This window comes from Gouania willdenowi, chromosome 16 (genome assembly GCF_900634775.1).
Source record: "Gouania willdenowi chromosome 16, fGouWil2.1, whole genome shotgun sequence".
Taxonomy (NCBI): domain Eukaryota; kingdom Metazoa; phylum Chordata; class Actinopteri; order Blenniiformes; family Gobiesocidae; genus Gouania; species Gouania willdenowi.
Genome location: NC_041059.1, coordinates 32,373,964 through 32,399,267, shown reverse-complemented (window position 1 = coordinate 32,399,267; position 25,304 = coordinate 32,373,964). Strand labels below are relative to the sequence as shown.

The 25,304-nt window shown below is 37.7% G+C and overlaps 1 protein-coding gene across 3 annotated transcripts in view; it reads left to right on the top strand.

Annotated features, from left to right (window-relative positions):
- Positions 1-3,232: 3,232 nt before the first annotated feature.
- The window catches only part of csad (cysteine sulfinic acid decarboxylase), a 37,117-nt gene continuing 15,045 nt past the window's right edge, over positions 3,233-25,304 (top strand). The window contains exons 1-9 of one of the 3 annotated variants that reach the window (XM_028471722.1): positions 3,233-3,311; positions 3,385-3,555; positions 17,551-17,718; positions 21,195-21,385; positions 21,451-21,577; positions 22,769-22,859; positions 22,944-23,053; positions 24,107-24,222; positions 24,469-24,548. In XM_028471722.1, the coding sequence (XP_028327523.1) occupies positions 17,700-17,718; positions 21,195-21,385; positions 21,451-21,577; positions 22,769-22,859; positions 22,944-23,053; positions 24,107-24,222; positions 24,469-24,548 (734 nt within the window). In that variant the 5' untranslated portion in view covers positions 3,233-3,311; positions 3,385-3,555; positions 17,551-17,699. Of the gene's footprint in view, positions 3,316-3,384; positions 3,556-17,550; positions 17,719-21,194; positions 21,386-21,450; positions 21,578-22,768; positions 22,860-22,943; positions 23,054-24,106; positions 24,223-24,468; positions 24,549-25,304 lie in introns of all 3 variants that reach the window. The other 2 variants (XM_028471721.1, XM_028471724.1) reach the window with 2 other exon arrangements.

Sequence of the window (25,304 nt, the reverse complement as noted above, 5' to 3'; positions counted from 1 at the left end):
GAAAATATTTGATATTTGTATGAAAATAGTGTAATGTCAGAATATTTCTGTTGAGAAATAGTTCCATTTTTTTCAAGTTATAAAAGGAGACCTTGGTTTCTGCTTGCTTAATGCCTAATTTCTTACCTGCATTGATTTAATAAAAAAAAAAAGTTTAAAATGTACTTTTACCAAATTAAATGTACTTACCTGAAATTGTGTTCATTTGTACTTACCTTGTTTGATGAAAAGTTATGAACTTGTTTGCATTGTGTTTTGTGTTCCAAGGTTTTTCACCTTTCTTGAGAATAAAAGTAAGGACGAGTGAAATCCAGAGTCTGGTCAAGTCCTTCCTTTTTCAAGTGTGGAAAGCCATGACTTTATAAAGACACTTGACACACATTATTAATGCAATATATACAACTACACAAAAAAAATGATTTTAATGTATTACTTTGTATGCACTCATTTCATAATACAAAGGCAAACTCCATACCTAAAAACAATTCTTTAAAAAAAAAAGAAAAATTCTTAAAAAAAAAAAATATATATATATATATACAGTATATATATTGTGCATGGTATGAGTGATAATACGTGTTATAAAGGCTATTGTACAAGTGCGCCTTCAGATTTTTATTTGTCCTTTGGTGTGCCTTGGGCACAAAAAGTTTGGGAACCACTGCTCTAGCAGCTGTGTTTATCAGTGCATTTATCCAGTATCCCGTTGAAGGAAAGCAACAAAAAAAAGTGGTCGTAATAATGTGGGAATTCAAAAATGTAATTTATTTTGTTTTAATAATCCGTTTGTTAAATGTGTGTGTGCTTATGTTTAAATGACAGCTGAGGTTAGTTGAATACTTTATTTTCAGTCTCAGTCAGATTTTGTTGTTTTGCAGCACAAATCCACACACACAGAGTTGCGTACACAAAGTCAGACCAGACGAGATCTGATCGTGGCGTACGATCACGTCGGAATTGATTAATACCAGAGCTTGCGTGAAATTTGGTCGAATGCACTTCGTACGCTCAGATCTGAACGTACAAATGGTTAATAAATGGGGGCCATTAAGTGCAGAACATCATTTGGAATGCTTTGGAACACTGAAGCTGCCCATTAACTATCACCTGGTCCACCGCAACCATGAACGTCTTGGCAGTGAGTGGGGAGTAACCTGTGAAAGTACAGTATTATCTGTAAAAACTATGGATGAGAGCTTAATGTTTTAAGCTCACCACACATAGCATGCAGCCCCTCTTGGTAAGCTGTGCGGTACATTGATTGGCACCTTCCTAAGCCAACGGAGTCTCTACCGTACACATAAACTCACTTCCTCACTGCCCGTTGTCTACTGCGGTCAAGCCAGCCGTGGTTCGCGTTTGCCTGGTCAAATCAGCCGCACGTTGTTTACTTGTGCGCGAACAGTGACGTGCCGTCAGGGTAGGCAGTGCCTACCCAAGGGTGAATTGATATTTTGATTATTTAATTATAATTTTTTATTTTATTTTTTTTTTTTATAAATTATTTATTTTTCCATTTCCAATAGCCTACAGTACCTATAAGTTTGAAAGTGTCCGCATTTGTGCAAATTACTAAACAGCGCTGTTTCCTGGAGCAGCTGCACAGTATTTTTTATTTTTTTCTCGCTCCGCTGTAAGGCAGAGGGAGGCCACGCCCCCTCCCAAAGGCACGTCGCTCTTCTGCCTCCGTTCTCATTGCGTGATTTTACGTGTTTGCGCATGCACAGTCAGGTCCCCAATGTGACATCAATTTACGCGTAAAGGCAGCGTAGAGAGCTGCCTTTGCACATAACCCCGCTATGCTAAATGCTATACGTAAGTTCAGAGCACATTAGTGAATAGATGACACGTGACTGCTGCTGCTACGTTCTCTAGCTAGTGGGCGGGATAACACTACAGTGTGGATGACAGATGATAGAGAAACTTTGTTTTGAGGAAAAACGACAGCTTTTAAAAGATGGAGACCAACACCTGAGTTACCAGAGCTTCAGCAAAGGTAAGGTCAGAACATGTTTCATACTTTTCACAGTGAATGGAACAAAAGGAAGGATTGGCTTTGTGGATGCTCCTCACTGAGGCTGTTCTAAGTTGTCATTTTCTCTGTGTTTCCGTGTTTCCAACACAAACAACAGATGTGCTGCCGTGTCATGAGGTATATCTTGTTGGGAGAGTATGGACGCTATATTAAATAATTGTTTATGTTTCTTTAATGGTGTTTATGATGTTGATTTTGTTAGATGGCTAAACACTTGTTCATGTGGATCTTATTGGGTTTTTTCTTATTATGAATTTTATATTTTGATAAGCGCATTGAAATGACTTTGTTGGAAATTGCTTTATACAAATAAAATTGATTTGAATTGAATTAACACTTGACAGCAGAAACATATGAAATTGTCATTGGTGGTCTTGATTTGCAACGTGCCTACCCAGCCCTAGTGGTCACGGCACGTCACTGTGCGCGAATATACTAATACTTACGGTAATCACAATGAGACCGCCCTGAAGAGCTACTGAAAGAAACTGTGAGTCAGACAGCAGTCTCACAATCAGACCCATGAAAATTACGATACATTCGAAACTATTATTATCTTTAGTAATAAACTGAAGATATCACTAAGGTATGCGTCCGGATTTCAAAGTAAAAGACGACGTGAGAGAGAGAGAGAGAAAAAAGTTCCCATAAGTAGTCCATGATTCATATAAACATTTAAGAATATTTCACCCAAATTTGACATGAATAAAAAACTTTTTTTCTATAAGTAGTCCATGATTCACATTTTGATTAACTTAGTACTTCCTAGACTACTTGCATGAATAATAATGAGTACTTTTACTGTGTACTTTTTGAGTAATCCTCAAAATCATGTACAGATCACAATTTAAGGCTATCACTGCTGGCTTGACCGCAGTCTGTCTGCATGTCAGTCCTTTTTACTGCTTTTATTGTCGTTTCTTACTATAATGAGACTGCTCCTGCTCTCTCTGGTCATCAGCTATACTGGTACTTACCGTGCACTTTCACTATGGCACAACAGGATATACAGTTGTTATACCTATGTAATGTTTGTGAATGCCTATTGTAAAGGGATAGCGGATGTGCTGAATAAATGTTAATATTAAATAATAAAAATCTAAACGTACTGTAGCAGCACCAGGGTGTCTGCAGACAAAATGCCCTCTGATTGGCCTCCTTGTTGGGCGGGCAGTATGAAACAGGAACGCTGGGTGTTATTTCCTCATTGAACTGTCAGCTTGGGGACCCGCCCACTTCCTGGTTTCCCGTCGCGAATCGCTCTCTAACCACCGGAGTAGGTATGATTTCAGCTGCATAGTAGTAGTTATGATCAGCAGCCCTTCTAATGCTGATGTTTTTTCCTGTAGCTTTGGGTTTTTCGCTCCATTGGTGCCCGTGCTCACTCTCCGTGGTGCTGATGTGCACTCGCCTTCCGTGTGACACCTTTTGACAACTCTGGGTTACCGCTGTGTACGCCTCTCCTTGCTTCCTGCTGCACTGGTGCGCGCTCTCCTTCAGTGCTTGACATCACCTGAAAGGTATGTTTACAGTGGAATGTGTTTTCAGATCCCGCGATTGACTGTACTCCTGTATGGGCTGTTTTATTGTGTAGCTGTGGCTGTAGCTGTGTGCGCCCTACTCGCTGTCTGCTGCGCCGGTGTTTATAGTTTAAGTGGCGACCATTTTAACTGGCGACCGACTTCCGGTAGCGTGGCTTGTTGCCAGATGTGTTCAAAAAGGACCAGGGTGCATAGCTGCCCGCGTTGATGCCGGGTAGCTTTTATTTACGTTGTACAACTGTTTAAAGTGTTAATATGTGATTGTGTTTGCAGCTCTGTGTGCGGACGCGTTACATGTAGAAAACCGGACTTCTCGGTGCAAAGTGGACTCACCACGGCTGTTGTAAACAGGAAGTGACGTGTCTCGCGCTTCTTCATCCACATGTGTTTTTACAAAATCTACAATCTGTATATTATGATGTAACAATAAAACAAAGAACACGTATGCCATTGCTGTGGCAACAAGCCACGCTACCGGAAGTCGGTCGCCAGTTAAAATGGTCGCCACTTAAACTATAACACCGGAGCGCCTCCGCCTTCAGCCTCTGACAGGTACACAGCCCCGGCTCCAGAACCATATTGTGAGGGGGGGCATGTGATGACCACGGGGGGCCTGATGATTTTCCCACAGATCTGCACCTACATATGCATACAGTACTTAGGTATTGTACTATGGTCTCTATTATTACCGGGACAAGCACAAATTTCAATTCATATGCACATGAAAACCAATTGTAAAACACCAATCACTCATACAAACTTTTTTTTTTTTTTAATTTACAAAAAAAAGAAAAGAAAAATTAAGAACAGGGAGGGCCCAGGGCGCCAGATGTCTCGGGCTGGATGGGTGTACAGGTCAGTGCGTCTGCTTGGTTGCCTACCCGGAATGGGACGCAAGGTAGCTACTGGGCCCACTTTTAATCGCATCTCACTATCCTAGCCTAGGACAAAGGGAAGGGAAAAAGGGGAGAGAAAAAAATTAAAACACAGGTTAGGTGCAGCATGTTGGGAATGCTGATGATGATGATTATTATGGTTACTATTATTGTTATTACTATTATTGATGTTATTATCATTGTTTTTTATTACTATCATTATTAGTGTTATTATAATTATTGGTAGTATCATCATGATAATTATTATCACCATTATAACTGTTATTATAATCTTTGTTATTGTTAGCACCGCCACTATTATTGCTATTATTGATGTTATTATCATTACCACTAGCTTGGCACCCCCATATTTTGAATTTTATCTAATTTAATCAAACTGTATACTCAACCCCCCTCGTTTTTGTTTTTTGTTTTCTAAATCTATTTAGTTATTTATGTAGTTTATTTATTTTTCTTTGTTTCACGATCATTTTCCTTTTCATTTAATTTTGCCATACCAAGAAGTGCATACTTGTCTAATTTGTTCGTTACACCTGACTCAGAATTTTAGATGTATTTAAACCAACTCTGCACAGCTCTGTGATTATAGTGTTTGCAAGAGTTTTGGCATCTCCCTCATCTGCAGTAGCAATAGTTAGTAAACGCTCCCTAACTTCCAAATCTTCTGCTACAAAGCGGATCACGATGGAAATGTTTTCACAGCCCGTGGGGTCTCGGGTGCCATCAACTTTAATGGTAAACCATGAATCACTGACTTCATGTACAATTTCTTCAGTTAAAATATCACTCATTATCTTAATTAGTTCATTTTGTATGTCATGTGATGTATATCTGGCATTTTGTGGGATTGTTTGCAGTATCTTCTCAAGCTGTGGGTCTTTTCTCACAGAATACTCAAACAATGACAAAAAAAGTCCACAGCTTGCATCACCTTGAGAGTTAAATGCTTCCACACTCCCTCTGAGAGGCAATCGGTTTATGGCCAGAAACTGTAACATGTCGATAATAGCACCGACGTAGTACCGATTTCTGGCTAGCTGGCCTTCATTCACAAGGGTAGAAATCTCCTGTCCTGAATCAGCCCTCTTCACTCTCTCTCGCCACTTTGCCACACTCTCCATGTGTTCTCCACACTCTTCATGCTTGCGCAATCCTCTCTCTGCTGCGCGTTTCCAATCAGAATAGCCAGTTTTCGTGATCACAGAATCTCCAGTCCCAAAATTTCGACACGCAAAACAAAATGCAGCGTCAGCTTTGACACTGTATTCTAACCAGTCTCGACGGTTGTACCACAGGGCAACAAACGAGCGTTTCTGACCCTTGAAAAGACGAGAGGGAAACTTTTTCAAGATGATCTGAGCGGGCTTATCCTCACCTAAATCATCCGGAGGACCACTGTGACCATGACCTCGGGTTTGCGAGAGCCCGCTGCTGCTGGGATTGGCGCTATAATCGGCATGCTCCGACTCCACTGGGGGGGCTTGCGCCTCTGTGTTGCTACCGCTAGTTAGCTGCGGCTGCTCACCACCAGCTGTTGGCTCCTCTAGCTCCTTTTTTGCTGCAGGAATATGGCTCTCCTGCTCAGCTGTCGGTCGTGCAGTTTGCGGTAGCGGTGATCGGAAGAATTTCCTGATAACCATTGTTTAATGTCGTGACTCGTGATATTCATTTTTTGTGATAACCGTTTCCTTACGTAAACAGACGTTGACACGTCACTTGCGGCAGCACGCACGCATCACACGACACAAGCCGAGAGTCTCTTAAAAGATTTCTTTTGAATTTTACATTTTATTGATTTCAGTTAGCTGAATATGAATTGATACAATGTGACAAACAAAATGAATTATGACTCGTTTTAGAAAAAAAAAAAAAAATCATTAGGCCTACCACTCTGACAGCCAATGGGGGGCAAGGAGGTATGGCAGGGGGGGCATTGCCCCTCTAATTGACCCCCTGACGCCGGGGCTGCAGGTACACACACCCCATGTCTGCTTCCGCTGTCATTGATGTAAATATTGTTTTTAAATAACGGTTTGTGTGACAGGGTTGTTTATTGGAGTGAGTTGGAGACTGTTGCTGCTTTGCTTCACGTCGCTGCACTGAATATCTGTGGAACTGTGTGAGTCCAGCCGCCCTCTTTGTGTCCCCGTGCTGGAGGACTGGACTTCCCCATGACTCATTCCGACGTGTACCTAGCACTGGTCATTGTTGTTAATTTACTTTTGTTTTATAAAGACAGTTTTTAAAATACATTTTTGTAATAAGCATGTTCAACTGGGAACACGTCTGAAGCTCCTTTAATCAACGGGCCTGAGTACCTTGGGTGATACATTTATTATTTAGTCTGCAAAGCATTAAGTACTCTATTTTATTTTAAATATTACTATTTCCTTGGGTAAAACTCCCAAGGTGGCGTTGTTGCTAATAACAATCTCCTCATATCGCCACATTACCTTGTTTCCAAACATCTTTTAATGCTGTGCTCCGATTCCCCCAGTGGATCCAATAGTGGGAGTTTTTCTTATGTGGGTACATTACCTACATTTCATATCCCAAGTAAAGAAATTGCACATGTTTTCAATACCCACTGAAGTTAATTATGGATTGCATGCACTGCAATTGTATTGTGGTTTCAGTCATATTCTTGATTATGTATTATGGTTCAATGGTGGAAAATTACTTTTTTCATAGGTAATTGTTCACAGAATATGAACTCACAAAGTTGATATGAAATATGGATTTTGACCGCAAATTAGTAAAAACTGTAATGTAACGGTATGGTTTGTATTTGAAATCATAAATATGAAAAATTATATTCATTAAACATGACCTTATGGAATCATACTGTGTACCTATTAATTCTTGGACTCCTGTTTCACATTGCAGTCATTGCAAATGAGTTAAAAGCAGCTTTGGTGGTGTTGCTCTGATTATAGTTTCTGACCAGGATAGCCAGATATGCATTTATTGACTGTAGAAACCAAAAAAGAAAAGAAAAAAGGTTATGATATTGGGATCCTGCGGGGAATGGTTAGACAGCTATTGTGCTGACTTACACAGCTGTAATTGGTTTATGCTTACTAAGAACTTTAAAATTAGTCATTGTACCTCACTTTCTAACTCCTTTCCAGGACCATTCGCATTGATGTCCATGTAGAACAACTTGTAAGCTCCAATTTTAGAAAGGACATACACATTGTTACATTCCCAAGCTTCCTTGACATCTGCAAAAAGTAAAACATGATTTTAATTAAAAATACGTGATTGACAGACACATAAGCTATCAATATCAAAACTAGATTAATGTGATTTTTATTTATTTAGGTTTTTTTTAAAAAAAAAAACATTCATTTGCATTGTATATGAAATCCGCTAGGTTCCCAAAGTGGGGTATGCAAATTGTCACAGGGGGTGGATAAAAAATTTAAAACAGCGTCACAAAATTGGGAACTAGAATACAAATGGATCAGCAGTTGGGAGCCTCCATGCCTTTGTAAGACTGTCCTCTAGTGGTGAGCAAATTCATTACATGGCCAGACGCCCTGCTCTCGCAGACTTGCGTGAATCTAATTAATTGATTTACACCCGTGAGTGACTGGTACTCATTTCACCGTGTGCGACACACCGTTGAAAAAGAAGTGGTTAGAGGTGCAGTCTGCAACTCTTATAAAAGTGACTTTTTGTCATATTTGCTAAAGCTGTCACTATGTACAGACAGCTTTACATGAAACTAGTAGTTTGTGTGGAAAAAAAACAGGCTCATTGAGTCCCCCCTAGTTAGCATGCAACAAGTAGCAAGCTAACTACCAGAAGAATGGCTCTTTTCACAACAGAATACAGCAGTCTTCTCCAAAAGATAACTGAAATGGAGACTACAGTGTGAGGAATACAAGTAAACATTGAGATTAATGGACACCATGGATATGATAATAATACGACTGTGCCGCTGTTTCAGAACAGCGGAGTGGATAGAGCTAACTCGCTACCAGCTCATGCTGTTGGATTAAATGATTTAGTCAAGGAGGAGTCTGAGGTGTTAAAGCAGGATTTCACCCATCTGCTAAAAACTGTGAGCTGTTTACAGCCTAAAGTGTTCATCAGTGGCCCGATACCTCCAGTCAGCAAAGGAGATCTGAAATTCTTGAGGATTTACTCTTTGAATATATTTTTGTCTTTGGCTTGTGCTGCCCTTTCAGTAAATTTTATAGAAAACTTTCTTATTTTTTGGGAACATCGTCAGATGGATTGTGTCTAAACAAGGCTGGAGTGAAACCTTTCACATCCAACTTATTTTACTTCACCAGTCACACTGCTATCAGTCCTGATAAAGACAGAGGACAACATGTACCATTGGAGAACAAAACAACAAGGAAAGAACATGGAGTCGATGAGCTTCCAGCAAGAAATCAAAACTGCCAAAATGAAGAGGTCAACCCACCCCCCACATCTCAGGACCCACCTGCTTCACCCCTAAATTCACTTACTTCCACCTCATCCAGCTTCTCTCCTACGCTTGCCTTCTTGGATTAAACTGCCCAGATGAACGAGCTGGTTCTGGCTGGCACAAGACTGACACCCCACCCTTTACTCCAGCATCTTATTTCGCCTAAAGATCCAATCAGCACCACCCTGACTCTTCTCCTCATGCCAGCTGTGTTCAACTTAGAGCGACACAGGTCTGATGTGTGCTGTATCTGGACTGCAATACCTCTATTTTTAGGAACAACCAGAAAAAAGTCAGGGCCTTATGGTGTTAATGCAGCTTTTTTAATTCCTGTGGTGACAGGTAACATTGTTAAATTGAAGAAAAACAAAAAGCTTAATGGAGATTAAAATTTGAATACTATAACTTGTCATCCAAAGAGTCTGACAGTGTCTCCAGTGAAGTCTTTTTCATTTTAATTTTATATACTTTATTGCTCTCACAATGGAGAAATTCACTAACCAGCCCTGGGGATCAGTTGGCAGCCATTTTGCGGTGCCTGGGGAGCTGTTCGGGGTTAAGGGACTTGCTCAACAAACCCACAGTGATGGCCCAAAATAAAACTAAAAATAGCTCTTAACGTTAGATCTCTTGTTAGCAAATCACTGCTAATTATTGATATTATTTTGGCACATAACTTTGACTTTTTACTTCTTAATGATACATGGTTGAATGATGGTAACAGTAATACTATTCTCAATGAAAGTGCACCACAAGCCTTTATTTGTTTCAATAAGTGTCGTACTTGCAGGAAAGGTGGTGGAGTTGCTGCCATTTTTAAATCAATATTTCAGTGCAAAGAAATAACATTTGGTGAATTTATCTCCTTTGAATATGTCATCCTTACTGAAGGGTGATTCAAGAGTTCTGTTTTTAGTTGTTTATAGACGCCCAAAATATTCTGGAGATTTCATGGATGAGTTTGCTGAACTGCTGTCAGTTGTATGCACTGAATACAACTTTTAAATAATAACAGTTCACTTTAACATTCATGTAGACAATAACATGGACAATACTGCCAAAGAACTATATGCTTTAATGGACTCTTTTGGTCTTATACAACATGTAACTTGTCCGACACATACTCAAGGTCACACTTTGGATCTGGTTATCTCTGGTGCATCCACACCAAACGCGTTTTCTGCGGTACTGTTTGTGTCTGCCGCAGGATTCGCAGGATCAAAAAATGTTTCCCATTTGCTACATATTCGCGTCTGAAGCAAAGCTCCGCCCACCAGACTCCCAAAAAGGCGACAACCAGGCTCTGTTTGTTTCCACCATCAACTATGGAGGACCCCCGTCAATTCACTGCTCCTTACCCACGGAAGGGGAAGAAACGTCGGCTTTCCTGGCTTCACCAGGTTAACCAGCGCCACATCCAACTCGGTGAGCTTCACTGCCTGCTTCAGGAGCTACGCCTGGATGATGATTGCTTCCAGCGGTACCTGTGAATGAGCAGCGCCCAATTCGACAACCTGCTGGGTCAGATTGGCCCACAGATGTCCCGGCAGGATACTAACTACCGGGGCTCCATTTCTGCAGCCAAACGACTGTCTGTCTGTCTCCGGTAAGTTTCATAAGCAAACGAAGATGCCATGATTCATCAGACACATCTATCAAATACACAATAAAGATAGATAGATACTTTATTAATCCCAAGGGAATTTAAAAGCAGAATTATTAAAATTATTGTTTTCTGGATATACATATTCAAGATAAGGCCTGCTTTATTCTTGTCTTTATCATAAATATATTGCAATTAAAATAAAAGTTCATCATAATTTATTTATTTACTATTGTTTTTTTTTGTCCTCTGGCGACCTATTCTGGAAGATGAGACTTGTTTCATTAATAATATTTATTGTTTATAGCTCATAATATTAATAATTCATAAATCATTAGTTATTTACTACTGTTAATTATTGTCATCTGTTCTCTCTCTAATCTCTCCCCCTTTTATGTACACGTACACACACCCACATTATATATATATATATATATATATATCTGATTATCTATCGATCTGAGATTTTCTATTTTGTTCACTGTGCAGGTAAATGGTAAATGGACTTGATTTATATAGCGCTTTATCACCACACTGAAGCAGTCCCAAAGCGCTTTACATATCAGCTCATTCACCCAATCACTCTCACATTCACACACCAATGGGACAGGACTGCCATGCAAGCCGCTAGTCGACCACTGGGAGCAACTTAGGGTTCAGTGTCTTGCCCAAGGACACTTCAACACATAGTCAGGTACTGGGATCGAACCCCCAACCTCTCGATCAGAAGACGACCCTCTACCACCTGGCCACAGGTGACTCCTTCAGGACCACAGCTAACAGCTATGGACGAGAGGTCTTCACATCGTACTTCTCTGCAGGAGCTGTTCCAGGGCTAGACATATTGCACCAGCACAAACAAAACGAGTTTTTTAAGAGCCAACCACATACTTCTATAGAGCAAACTTTCTACTCTGTTAACATGTGTATAATAAATATAGAAGAATGGGGAGAGAAACATCTGTCAGCTTCATTTTTAACAAGAAAGAAATAATCCAAGAAACCTCACTTCTGAAATTAATTTAAGGCATTAAAGGTCTCACAGAGAATGAACATGAGGAAACTATATATTCTTGTATGAAAATATACAACCTTGATGTGGCGTACACATAGCTGTTAAGATGCATTGATAGAAATTAAAAAGAAAACAAAAGTACACTTCAAAATGTGTTTATAATCAACAATTTTGAAAAAACATTTACATTAACATTATAATACCTCAATTTTAAACAAACTATTTACTTCAATATTATAATACTTACGTAATAAACAAACTAGTATAAACAGCTATTCACAATGTGGTTCCTGCCATGCAAAGAGTGCCCCCCACCCCAACCCCCTGACCTATGTTGCTGCTTGTCTCTCGTGGGGAAACAAAGGGGTCGATGAAGGACATGACCACAGGGTATTTCCACTGTTTGGATGTTCCTGCAGCTGACTCAAAACGCTTCTCCTGACTTTTTCCCTCTCATAAACCATCAGTGAAAAAAGCTGGTGTAAGCGGCTAATACTATCATTAGCTAATGCTATACTCGCTCACTGATGACTTTTAAAGATGAAAACTACAGAGAGAACATTTACCTGCTGCTCCCACCTCCTCGCTGATTCTCCTCCACGCCAAATCCTTCCTGGTGCTGGTCCCGGTTAAAATAACAGGCCGTGTCATACTGGTGGTCACACACCGCTACGATTAGCTTCTCCTCAATGGTTGAACGGGTGAAAATACTGGTTTTCGTGTTGCCTGCCTGACATCATTGCCAACAAGGACTCTGATTGGCTTTCGCGTCTGCGCATCATGCGAAACAGCTGCTGGAGTTCAATATTTTCAACTCAAGCAAACGGAGAATATCACAAAAATCGGGAGCGCGCTTGCAGCAGCCATCGCTTTCCACGCGCGAATCAGACCGCGCCGCCCCACCGGCAAAGAATTTGCCTCCCAGCGCGTCTAAACCATTGACTTTGCATGTAATCTGTTTACGTGTGCCGCAGAAAACGCGTTTGGTGTGAATCCAGCATAAAGGTGTTGATATCTCTGCTAAGAGACTTAGCGCTATCTGATCATTTCTGTGTCTTTTTTTACTTAGAGACTGTAACATCTGTTCCCCCTACTTCTGTGTGTTTAAAGAAAAGGTACATACATAACAACACAGTTTATGGAAGCCATAGCAATAACACCAACCTTGAGTGCTGAGAAAGTTGATAATCTTTTGGATGAGTTTAATACAAAAGTCTATAATGTCATGGATGTGGTGGCTCCAATCAAAACTAAACTAAACCAAACACAGAAAACACCTTGGAGGAGGACTGAGATAATGCAGAATTTGAAATCTGACTGTAGAAGAGCTGAGCGTAAATGGAAATCAACAAAACTCCAAATTCATCTAGAACTGTACAAAATAAGTCTATGAAAATTCAATGATGGCTTGTTCAAAGCAAAGCAGCAATACTTTCCTGAAATTATGACCAAAAATGTAAACAACTCTCATTGTTTTCTGTAATTGAAAAGCTCACAACCCCCCCAGATCAGATAGTCCCCAGATAGCCCCTGAATTACTGTCAACTGGAAAATGCAATGAATTTGCGGTACATTTCCATGAAAAAATACAATCAAGAGAACACTGGATGCCTCTGTACTGGCTAACTATAGACCAATCAGAAATCTTCCATTCATAGCCAAGATCATTGAGAAGGTAGTCTTCAACCAACTGTGTCAATCCTTAACAATCATCAAAATATTTGATAAATTTCAGTCAGCTTTTCGTTCTCATCACAGCAGAGAAACTGCTCTTATCAAAGTGATCAATGACATAAGGTTGAACACTGATTCAGGAAAAGTATCTGTTCTCATTCTATTGGATCTGCTGCATTTGACACTGTAGACCATACAATTTTGTTGCAAACATGGGTTGGACTAAATGGAAAAGTAATGCAATGGTTTAAGTCGTACTTGGAGGACCGAAGTAGTTTTGTAAGCATTGGAAACTTTGAACCTGACCGATTACCAATGTCCTGTGGGGTTCCTCAGGGCTCTGTTCTTGGACCCCTTCTGTTTAGCCTTTATATGATTATTTTACAGAACTGTAAGGTTGAATATCAGAGCTATGCAGATGACACACAGCTATATCTATCACTGAACCCAGATGACTATGCTCCCATTGAGGTGTTGTGTGACTGCTTAGAAAAAGTAAACTGCTGGATGAGTGAAAACTTCCTTCAACTAAACCATGACAAGATGGAGGTGATTGTCTTTGGTTACAAGGAAAAGAGGACTGCTATCAGCAAGTATCTTGAGTCTCTATCTTTAAAAGCTGAAGACCAAGTCAAAAACCTTGGTGTTCTGATTGACTCAGATCTTACATTCAGCAGTCAGATCAAATCTATCACAAAAACATCTTCTACCACCTAAAGAACATCTCCAGAGTGAAAGGTTTAATGACTCAGAAAGATCAGGAGAAACTCATCAATGCTTTTATCTCCAGCAGACTGAACTATTGTAATGGTCTTCTGACAGGAATCCCCCAAAAGAGCATCAAACAGCTACAGCTGATTCAGAACGCTGCAGCTCGGGTCTTAACCATAACAAAGAGGTCAGAGCACATTACTCCAGTTTTTAACACTGGCTCCCAGTCAGCCCCAGAATAGACTTTAAAGTTATGCTGCTGGTGTATAAATTTGTGAATGGGTTTGGTCCAGAATACATCAGTGACATGTTAGTCAGATATGAACCCAGCAGGTCTCTCAGATCTATGGACACAGGTCAGATAGTGGAGACCAGAGCTCACAGTAAACATGGTGATGCTGTGTTTAGTTGTAATGCTGCAGAGAAGTGAAACAAACTGCCAGCAGAGCTGAAGTCAGCATCCAATGTGAACATTTTTAAATCAAAGTTAAAGGCACTCTTGTTCTCTACTGCGTATGATTGAGAGGGAGATTTATGGTCATGTTGTTGATGTAATGTGTTTGTTGATGATTTTAATTTATTTTACTGATGATTTAAATGTTCTTATTGATTTTAAGCTGTTGAATGTTTTATCATGTAAAGCACATTGAGTTGCCTTGTGTATAAAATGCGCTATACAAATAAATTTGCCTTGCCTTGCCTAATTTAGTATGCATACGTCACACAAAATGTCACTATATAACCCCTGTATAAATCTGCATGATGGGTGACTGGCACAAGTCATGGAGGGCCCGCCTTCTCCAGCTCCCCTGAGCCGTGGTAGAGGCCCGGCTCCCTTAGTCCTACCTCCTATCAGGGCCCGTCTGGGGCCCGGACCGGGGGCGTGCCGCCCTCCCAGCCCCCCCTATGGCTCCGCCCCTGGGTTGGAGGTTCGCATCCTGCTCTGTCCAAGTCATTGCCATTGTGTCTTTTGGGAAAGACACTTTACCCATATTGTCTAGTATGAATGTGCTGTGTGTGATCATAGGGACCGATGGTCTGTTATGGCAGCCTCGCTTCTGTCAATTTGCCCCAGGGCAGCTGTGGCTACAATAGTAGCTTATCACCACTGTGTGTGGAGTGAAAAAATAATGCAGTCCATGAGTGTCCATGAAAAAGTGCTATTTAAAATCCAATTATTATTATCATTATTATAATGAACAAAAGTGATACTAAAATGAGCGTGACAAAAAGAGACACAAAAATCTGATCAGAAGAGAGCAACACATGAACCATCAAGCAATGCTTGTTTCCCATCAACTGACAGTACCCAGAGGCAAGGACTAATCTCTGAATAATCCCATCCATCCTTTTACATGGCCATTCGTTTGAGGATGATAGGGAGAACATAGGCTTCTTTTTATATTAAAGATTTCACACACTCTCTTGTTGATCTGCAATACAATAAAAAAATACAGTAATTCAATAGCAGTATCATAAATCTCATGCTCATAAAACTATAAATATTATACATACCAGCTGTAAAACAATTATTCTGTGTGTAGAAAATATTATCTTATTAAACAAATAACATGAAAAACAGTTTTTTGTTAACTTCATTGTTCATCTCCTTGCAGATAGCTTCTGTCCAGTATTAGGACTTACACTGTTGTCAAATTTTGTTCTGTTTTTTCCTGCGTCTATGGAGGGATCTGAAACCTGACTGATAAACATCTAAAATATTATTGGTGGTCAAGTAACTGTTGAGCTGAGAGTAAACTGATTTTTCTAGTATTTCACTGAGAAATGGTAATTGAGGATGGATCTATAATTTCCAGTAACTGTTGGATCAAGATTATATTTTTTAATAACCGGTTTGAGGATAGATGTTTTTTGAGGGAAAGATACCGGACTGAAAGGAGCACTTGATAATTTGTTACACCTCAGGAGCTAAACAGTTAAATAATTAAAACGTTTGGTGGGGATGGGATCTAAGCAGCAGGTGGAGGGGCTGAGCTGGTGAACTAAATGTTCTGGCGTTTGTAGATTCAGTGGTTCAAAGTGAGACATGGTGGCATTGAGGGTGTCGTTTCTGTGTAACTGGGGATGTTCTTGAGGTTCTAATATTTTGTCTAATGGTGATCATTTTGTTCGTAAAAAAATAAAAAAAAAAGTGTTCACAGGTATCGGTGGAAATCATCTGTGCTGAGATTTGGCTGTGAGAGTTGACAAGTCTGTCAACAGTGGAAAATACTATTTATTATTGTTTATGTTTAAATTTATCAGTTTAGAGAAATAAGATTGTCTAGCTAATTTAATGTCTTTATTGTCTGTATAAAGTGTATTCCAGTAAATTTTATAGTGAGTCTGAAGTTTTGTTTTTCTCCATAATCATATAAGCTTGCCAGAAAGTTTAATAAAGATGTTTTTTAAAAAAACGAATTAAAAAGAAAAGAAAAAAAAGTTGATCTTTACATTAGGTTTATGCTATTTGTGATAAATTTTATAATCACAAATCTCATTCCTTTAGCTAATTGTCAAAAAAAAAAACCCAACTGTTGTTTTAGTTTCCTCTAAAATGGCAAAATGAGGGTATATTTATTTTTATTTTCCCAATCTAAAACATGGACCTATTTTGCATAATTGCTGGCGAGAAATTCACGTTTCTAGATCACATATAGAAAATGAAACTATGTGCATCTCCTAATAATTTAAGGTGGAAAGGGGAAAGTTGCTTAAATTGAACTGTATTATATTGTATTGTATTGTATTTGTTCAGAGTTACAAAGTCTGAAATCCTACACCAAATGTCTATCAAAGACGTATAAGGTTTTTGTTTTTTTTTAATCTCATGATAAGTCATAAAATGGGCGGTTTGTATGAATATTATGATAGGATTAAAATATTTAATATTACAAGGATACTATAAAAACTATATAAAATCAGGGGATCCCAATTTGGCAGGTCAAAAATGTAACCTGAAATTCTAATCACCCCTGTAATTCCAAGCAGGAGAAAGGAAACATGCTGAAATGAATCCCAGTTATTAGTTAAACTGTGCTTCATAATATAATATACACCAGTTGATGTTTGTGTGACATTTGTGCTTTAAAATGGGGGATCCCAATTAAGGCTGGTCAAAAATGCAGTCTGAAAATATATAATTAAAGAGGCCATTTTTACATTCCATAAAATAAAACAGCCTACTACTCCTGTGCCTGATGTAATGCTTATTGTGCTGAGAGGACACTTTCTGACAGCAGGTCTACATAAACAAAGCAATTACATCATTTATTAGGATCACCAAACATTATTCAAAAAGCAGAAGAGGTGATTAAAAATCAAATGACATGTCCCACATAAAACCGTTTTAAAGTATGTTCAACTGCGTCGGTCCGCTCTCGCTAAATGCATGTGCGCACAATGGCCTAGAGACGAGAGGGGCAATCACTCCTGCTCCTGAACAACTCGAATGGGTGATTTAGCAACTTAATATCATCTTATCTTCTAATTACCCCTTCCTTGTTGTAAATGCATTGTTTAAATTGCATTGTTTTGTCTTGATATTTAAAATAAATAATAGTTTGTACATACTGAGTACCACCTTTTTTAAAAAAAATTTGAAAGCTTTATTTTTATTTTTTAATTTGAGGGGGCTGCAAAGTCCACTCTTGTCTAGGGCACTGAATGACCTAAAGCCGGCCCTGATCACATGGAAATTTACTGGGAAGATAGCCGAGTTAATATCATGTGCTAAGCTGGAAATGCAGAGGCAGACATCATCAGACCCTAGGATTAACCATGGAGACTAGTGCAGAGGGTGAGCATGTTTCTGTCCTCTTTAACTCAAGACGTCTGTATGTTCATTGTTTAGAATAATATGTTGTATTTACTGTATTTTGATTTTAATGACAATACCTTCAGCCACCTGATGATAAGAAACTGAAACTTGTATATAAATGTAAAAATATTGATTTCAATCCCAGACAAATGAATTCCTCTTTGTATACATTCTGTTTTAACTTTGTTAATTTAATTGTAAATTCCTTATTCCTCTTTGTTATATCATTAATATTCCTGCAGGAATCTTTTAGGGCCAGATATACTGTTCATCACAGTTTTCAGTGGGTTGCTAGCCCTTTTTTTCCCTAAGCACAATTCGTCGTCGTATATTTACTGATAACCAGAGCCGTGCAGAGACCTTTGAAGGAGGGGGCTCAAAGTTAAAAAGGGGCACACAGAGAGCATCAAAAATCAAACGATCTCTTTTTTCCTAACAGTCAACCACCACTACCAGCCATATGTTGCTCAGGGTGATCAAAGATACAAAAAACTAAAGGCACCTCATTTTTAAAAGAAAGTATTACATTATGTAGTAAAACTAACTCCAGATAGAAGACTCGTTCAAAGTAGCTGTATCAATTTAAGCTAGCCCTCTTTGATAAAAGTTATAAATCAGATAAAACACCAGGGAGGTTTGTTTGCATTGTTTTTCTTTTTTTTTTCTTGAGTCCGAGACCTTTTCAGCAAGTTTTGAAATAGTCTTCACTAGAATTTTGTCAGACTGGGCTGCAGTGGGGGTCAGATGACAGTGAATGAGGATGTAGGAATGTTTGTTTGGTTCAGACAGAGTCAGCAATCAGATTAAAGAAGGCTGATATAATCAAAAGTGAACAGGAGTAGATAGACGTCAATACACTGCTGTTAATGTGTAATACTAATCATTTAACCTCACAAATCATTTGACAAAGTCCTGAGTCATGAAGTAAACCACGTTGTATTTAGTAAACCGTCTTAGTGGACTTTGTATTCTTACATTGTTACCTCAGTCAATCAGTGACATCATGTCATGATGTTTCATCTGTGTGTTTTTACCAGAGGTGTAAAGAGTACTTTCTCCTACTCAAGTAGAAGTAAAAGTAGCTCAATTAAATAGTACTCAAAGTAAAAGTTACTAATTACTTTTACCCCCACATTTATTTTTGGTAATAAATCTTGCCATGGTTACCTTGCATACAGTAAACATCTCATGTATAAACTTAAAAAGAAAGAGACAGAATCTTGCACAATTGGAACATAATTTATTTTCCATAAAGGCATCTGTATAAAATAAAAGGTTTGTCAAAATGTACACTTCTTCAGCACAGTCATTACAAATATCATACATACCAACCAGACTTTTTATTACCAGAAGATACGAGGGTGAAAACATCAAAAACACACCCTGTAGTCAAAAGAAATGATTTTTTTTTTTTGATGCTCAGAAGTCTTTTGATTGAGTCTAGAAATATTTGTTGCAAAGATTGAATTTTGGCCCAAATTTCATTAAATTGATTCAAATATTAATAATATCCAATTCACAAGCAGCTGTAAAAGTAAACATATTTTTATATGAATGATTTCATTTAAAACACGGCTGTAGACAAGGCTGCCCCCTTTCACCTCCTGTTAGACATTAGTGTTGAACCACAAGCACAGCTCATTAGAGACACAATAGTATAAAAGGACTGACAATAAACCACGAGCAACATAAATCGTCTCTATATACAGACGATGTCCTTTTGTACTTAACCGATCCCAAAACCATGATACCATATTTAAAGAACTTTATTTCAACATACGGTTATTTCTCAGGCTACAAAATACACGTGAAAGTTAACAGAAATATTGCACAATCAACAAAACTCCAAAGTGGGTTCAAATTGCCCAAAAGTGGTTTTAAATATCTTCAAATCTCTCCAAATCTTAAAAGTCTATATGCTAAAAACTACAAAAGCCTGATTCAAAGTGTTAGTAAAGACCTGGACAGATTGTCCGCACTCCCCCTGTCTATGTTAGGCCGTATTGAAAGTGTACGTATGAATGTTCTGCCTAGGTTCTTATGTCTATTCCAGATCCTTCTTATTGAAATTCCCCAAAACACACTTGACAAGTTGGATAGACTTGTTTTGAAATTTCATATGGCTGAAGAAAAGGCCAAGAATAAGACTTCAAATATTACAATTATTGTCCCCAACCTGAGATATTATTTCTGATCAGAACAGCGAAGACCTTTAATAACATGGATTCAAGGATCTTCATACACCCGCTGGCTCAATATTGAAAAGGGTCGATGTGTGGTCCCCCTCGATTCTTTGCCTTTTTCAGAAGTTCCATTAAAAGAAACTAAAAGTGAGTGGCTTAGAAATACACTAAACATTTGGAAGAAAATAAAGACTTAATTTAGACCTCCTAAATCGCTTTTGCCATTTAGTATTGGTTTCATTAGAGATTTTACTCCCTCCCACCTAAACATACTGTAGGTTTTAGAAAATTGTCAGAATATGGATTATCAATCGATACCAACTTCATAATAGCAACCCTAAATCAACAAACAGTTTTGCTCCCAAACACAGATTTTTTTTTCGATATTTACAGCTCAGACATTTCTTAAAAAAACATAAAGTAGGAGAGAGTCATGGAACCATCACCCATTTAAGATTTTCTAATATAATTTAAATCAGACACCAAGGTAAAAGGAGGAATAGTAATTTCTACCAGATATTTGTAGATATGAATACCAGTATTTCATTATTTGTATTTTCACAATGTTTGTGGATTATTTTAAAACTAAAAATAATAATTTATTCAGAAACGGTTGGGTGTAGAAATGTAACAAATTACTTTATTTCTTTTAAAATGTGCTTAATATGGGGTGCCAAGTGTAAAAAATTTAGTATAAAAGTTTTAGCTAGCACATTTTCATTATTTATCTCACTTTTCTCATATTTAGCACATTTTCCTACATTTAACACAACATTTAACCACATATATAGAGGTAAAAAAAAAAGCATTAAATCTAAATATTTAAATCTAAATCTAAATGATATGTTATATCTAAATGTTAAATCTTTATTTTTATTATACATTTATATATAAGATTTAACATTTAGACTTAGATTTAACGTTTAGATATAACATATAACATTTAGATTTAACATTTAGATATAACATATATCATTTAGATTTAGATTTAAATATTTAGATTTAATGCTTTTTTTTACCTCTATATATGTGATTAAATGTTGTGTTAAATGTAGGAAAATCTGCTAAATATGAGAAAAGTGAGATAAATAATGAAAATGTGTTCGCTAAAACTTTTATACTATATTTTTACACTTGGCACCCCATAGCTTAAGTACAAGTAAAATGACTGATTTAGAAATATACTAAAAAATGTGCAAGTACCCATAACAGCAACTCAGGTACAGTAATGTGATTACTTTAATCCATTACTTTCACCTCTGGTTTTTACAGAGTACTCTAAAGAAGACCAGAGTTCTGTGGCAGCATCTGGACATCCAGTGAAACCAGCCCCCGTTATCATTGATGGCATTCCCATAAACAACCTCACCAGAAAGGTTCTGGACTCACAGAGTTTCCTGTCTCAATCAATGAACATCATTTTGGAGGACGCTGTGAAAAAATCAACTGATGTCAAAGAGAAGGTAAAAATATGTTGTACACTGAGCTACTTCAGCCGGTTTAACCTATGCTAACTGTGTGGGTTCAGGTCTGTGAATGGCGCTCCCCCGAAGAACTGAAGGAACTGTTAGACCTGGAGCTGAGAGATGAAGGAGAGTCTGAGTCCGAGATCCTGCAGCGATGCAGAGACACGATCAGATACAGTGTCAAGACAAGTAAGTGGCGTTATGTTCATGCTCATCACACTCATCCTAGCCAGCATGGCACATACAGAGGCTTCAACAGAGTGGGAAGGAAGGAAGACACATTGATTGATTGATTGTTTATTCCGAGTTCAATGTACAATACATATACACGACTCTTTTCGAATTAACATACTTTCGTTTATACGTAAACTGAAAAAGGAGTGGAGGGAAGTAAACTTATAAATTCCCACCCCTGTAATTGTCATAATTCATATCAGTGGTTGCTTCCTTTCACATAACAGATAAACAGTTTACATATCCAAGAAACATACACATGCACATACACATACTTAAATATACACATATAAATATACAAAAAGATATGTTACCAACAATAGTAAGTACTTTAGTAGATCACAATCTGTTGTCAAGCTCTTATATGTAACAGTTTTATTTTTTTAAATTTTATTAAATATATTCCTGTCATTCTTATACTAAAAACACCTCCATTGTTCACCCAGATACACCCTTTACCTTTACATTCTATATATATATATATATATATATATGTATTTATTTATTTTTTAATCACAAAGATCACCGTTATTGTTATAGTTCAGCGTCTTTGGGTGCTCTTCACCTGATTACAGCACATTTGTCAAATTTGAGGCCAAGGGGCCAAATCTGGCCCATTGGAGCATCCAGTTTGGCCTGCAAAAAAATGAGAGAAAACATGAATCATTGTGTAAATAAAACTCAACAATATTAGCAGGCGCTCACAGTTTTCCCATTGCTAATGTTGCATGACTATAATAATTTTTTATGTTAAAATGTTGAAAAAACCCCTCAAAATTCTTACTAAATCCTTACATTTTCCTCAACTTATTACATAATATTTCCATTAATTTAATAGAAATTGGTCACAAAATCTGGAAAATTTAAAGTGAAGATCCTGTTGGGACTGATATCAATCACTTATTGCTTAAATATTGTCAGTTTCTTACATATTTTGTAATATATATATATGTGTGTGTGTGTGTGTGTGTGTGTGTGTGTGTGTGTGTGTGTGTGTAGAAGTGCAAACTAGCTTGGGCACAATAATATTGAAATTACTAATTTTACCAAATAAAATATGTGGCCCACTTGAGATCGAGCTGCTCCGTATTTGGCCCCTGAACTTAAATAAGGTTGATTGGTACAAGCAGAATGTATTTCTTCCAGCTCATCCTCGCTTCTTCAACCAGCTGTTTGCTGGGATGGAGCCCTACTCACTGGTGGCCAGTGTCATCGTGGAGGCCCTGAAGCCCAGCCTGTGAGACACTGATTTGATTTTACTGTTAGCTGAACTGCAGAAATCATGAAGGTGTTGAAGTGACAAACATGTGCTCTCCGTCAGGTACACCTACGAGGTGGCCCCAGTCTTCACCTTGGTGGAAAATGCTGTGTTGAGAAAAATGATGGAGCTGATTGGCTGGGAGGAAGGAGGAGATGGGATCTTCTGTGCAGGTCCGATCAGCAAGAGTTACTCTGTGTCCTTGCCAGTCGGGGACACAGGCAGCTGCAGTGCATGCTGCAGAACATAATGATCTGTGGTGGTGATGGAAACATCTGAGAGCATTTGAACGTGTTGGCAGAGGTGTAAAGAGCACTGATATATCCTACCTAAGTAAAAGTACTGTTACTTGATTGAAATTGTACTCAAGTAAAAGTACAAGTAAGTCATACATAAAATACTCAAGTACAAATAAAAATTAAGTCAATTAAATAGTACTCAATGTAAAAGTTACTATTACTTTTAACCCCACATTTATTTTGGTAACAAATCTTCCCACGGTTCCCTTGTATACAGTAAACATCTCAGGTATAAACCTAAAAAGGAAGAGACCAAATCTTGCACAATTGGAATTTAATTTATTTTCCACAAATGCATCTGTATGAAATAACAGGTTTGTTAAAATGTACAATTATTTAAGAAAAAAAAAAAATAACACCCATGAATTCAATTCAAAATTTAAAATAAATTCCCAGGTTCTAAATAAGTACATTTATGAACTCTGAAACTGAGAAAATAACCTTCATTAAATGCTGTTTTAGTGCAGGGCATTATATTTAATCTGATTGGTCGGCTATGATGTGATGCAATTGATTGTTTTCTGGTCGTTTCCTTTTTTGTATTTTCACAGTGTCCGTTGATCATTTTAAAACAAAAAAAATATTAATTTACTCAGTAACGGTTTAGTTTATTTTTTTATTTGTTTATTAGGGGATCCCCATTAGCTAGTGCCATGGAAACCAGCTAGTCTTCCTGGGGTCCAAATAGCAAACATGCAACAGAAACCATTTACAAATACAAAATTTGATTAAAATGGCAAAACAATTTGATTATTGTTTAGTGTAGTAATGTAACAAATTATTTGACTTCTTTTAAAACGTACGCATGTTAAAGAAAGATTACTGATTAAGCAATATACGCAAAAAGGTTTAAGTACTCATAAAAGCAACTCAATTGCAGTAACATGAGTACCTCTGTGTGTTAATTCCTGCTCTTTCTGTTTCCAGGTGGCTCCATGTCCAACATGTATGCCTTGAACTTGGCCAGATACCATCACTGTCCTGACGTTAAGGAGCATGGTCTGAGTGCTGCTCCTCGACTCGTGATCTTCACATCAGAGGAGGTTGGTTGATTGTGAATGCTTCCAAAAACTGCACATTTTAAACTTCTAGGAAACTTTAAAACTGATTACCACTTTTTTACATGTATTTTTTACTATACCTTCCAATCTGCACAAAACTATTCTTGAAATTACTCTGATCTGTCCCACAGTTTTAGTAAACCCCCTTTTTAAAGATTGATTTATTATATAAACTTATTGTTTATATAATATGATGTGGTATTTATCTCATTTTCAATTGTCTTGCAGTGCCATTACTCCATTGCCAAATCAGCAGCGTTACTAGGAATTGGTACAAAAAATGTTTACGTGGTTGCATCAGACGAAAGGTAAAACATACCTACTTGTGCTTTTAAAACCTTTTCTCTTCTTTATTAGAACTAGTACAGTGCCCGTCAGAAGTATGAATTCATGTGGGAGCATAAGGGGTATATTTGCGGGTGCAAAATGTGGGTGCAATTTTCCTGGTTTAATTCTATGCATGACTTCATCATCACTTTTATATTTTTTTGTATGGTGTATTTTTCTATAATGTATGTTTTTTGGAGTCATGTGTATTTGTGTATCTTTCTGTTTTCTTTTTGTGCATAAATGGTTGCTGTTTTTTATTTTTATTTTTTTGTAATGTATGTTTTTTGGAGTCGTGTATTTTTGTATGATTATTGTTTTTGTTGCTATTGTAGTGTGATTCAGGGGTAATTTTGTGTATTTTTTGTATAAATATTTAGTTTTGTGTATTTTGAGCCATTTTCATATTTTTGTTGTATTTTTCTGTAAATGTATGTTTTTTTGAAGTCGAGTACAGTGCCTGTCGGAAGTATGTATTCATATAGTGGGAGCTGAAGAAGAGTTGTCAATTATGGGCATAATAATAACAACATACTCTGTAGCATTATAAAGGGGTATATTTGCAGGTGCAAAGTAAAATAGTGTGTGCAATTTCCCTGGTTTAATTCTATGAGACATGCGCATGATAAATGTGTTGTTGTTTTTTTTAAGTCATTTTTATATTTTTTTCGTTTGGTGTATTTTTCTGTAATGTACAGTGCCTGTCGGAAGTATGCATTCATGTGGGATTATTAGTA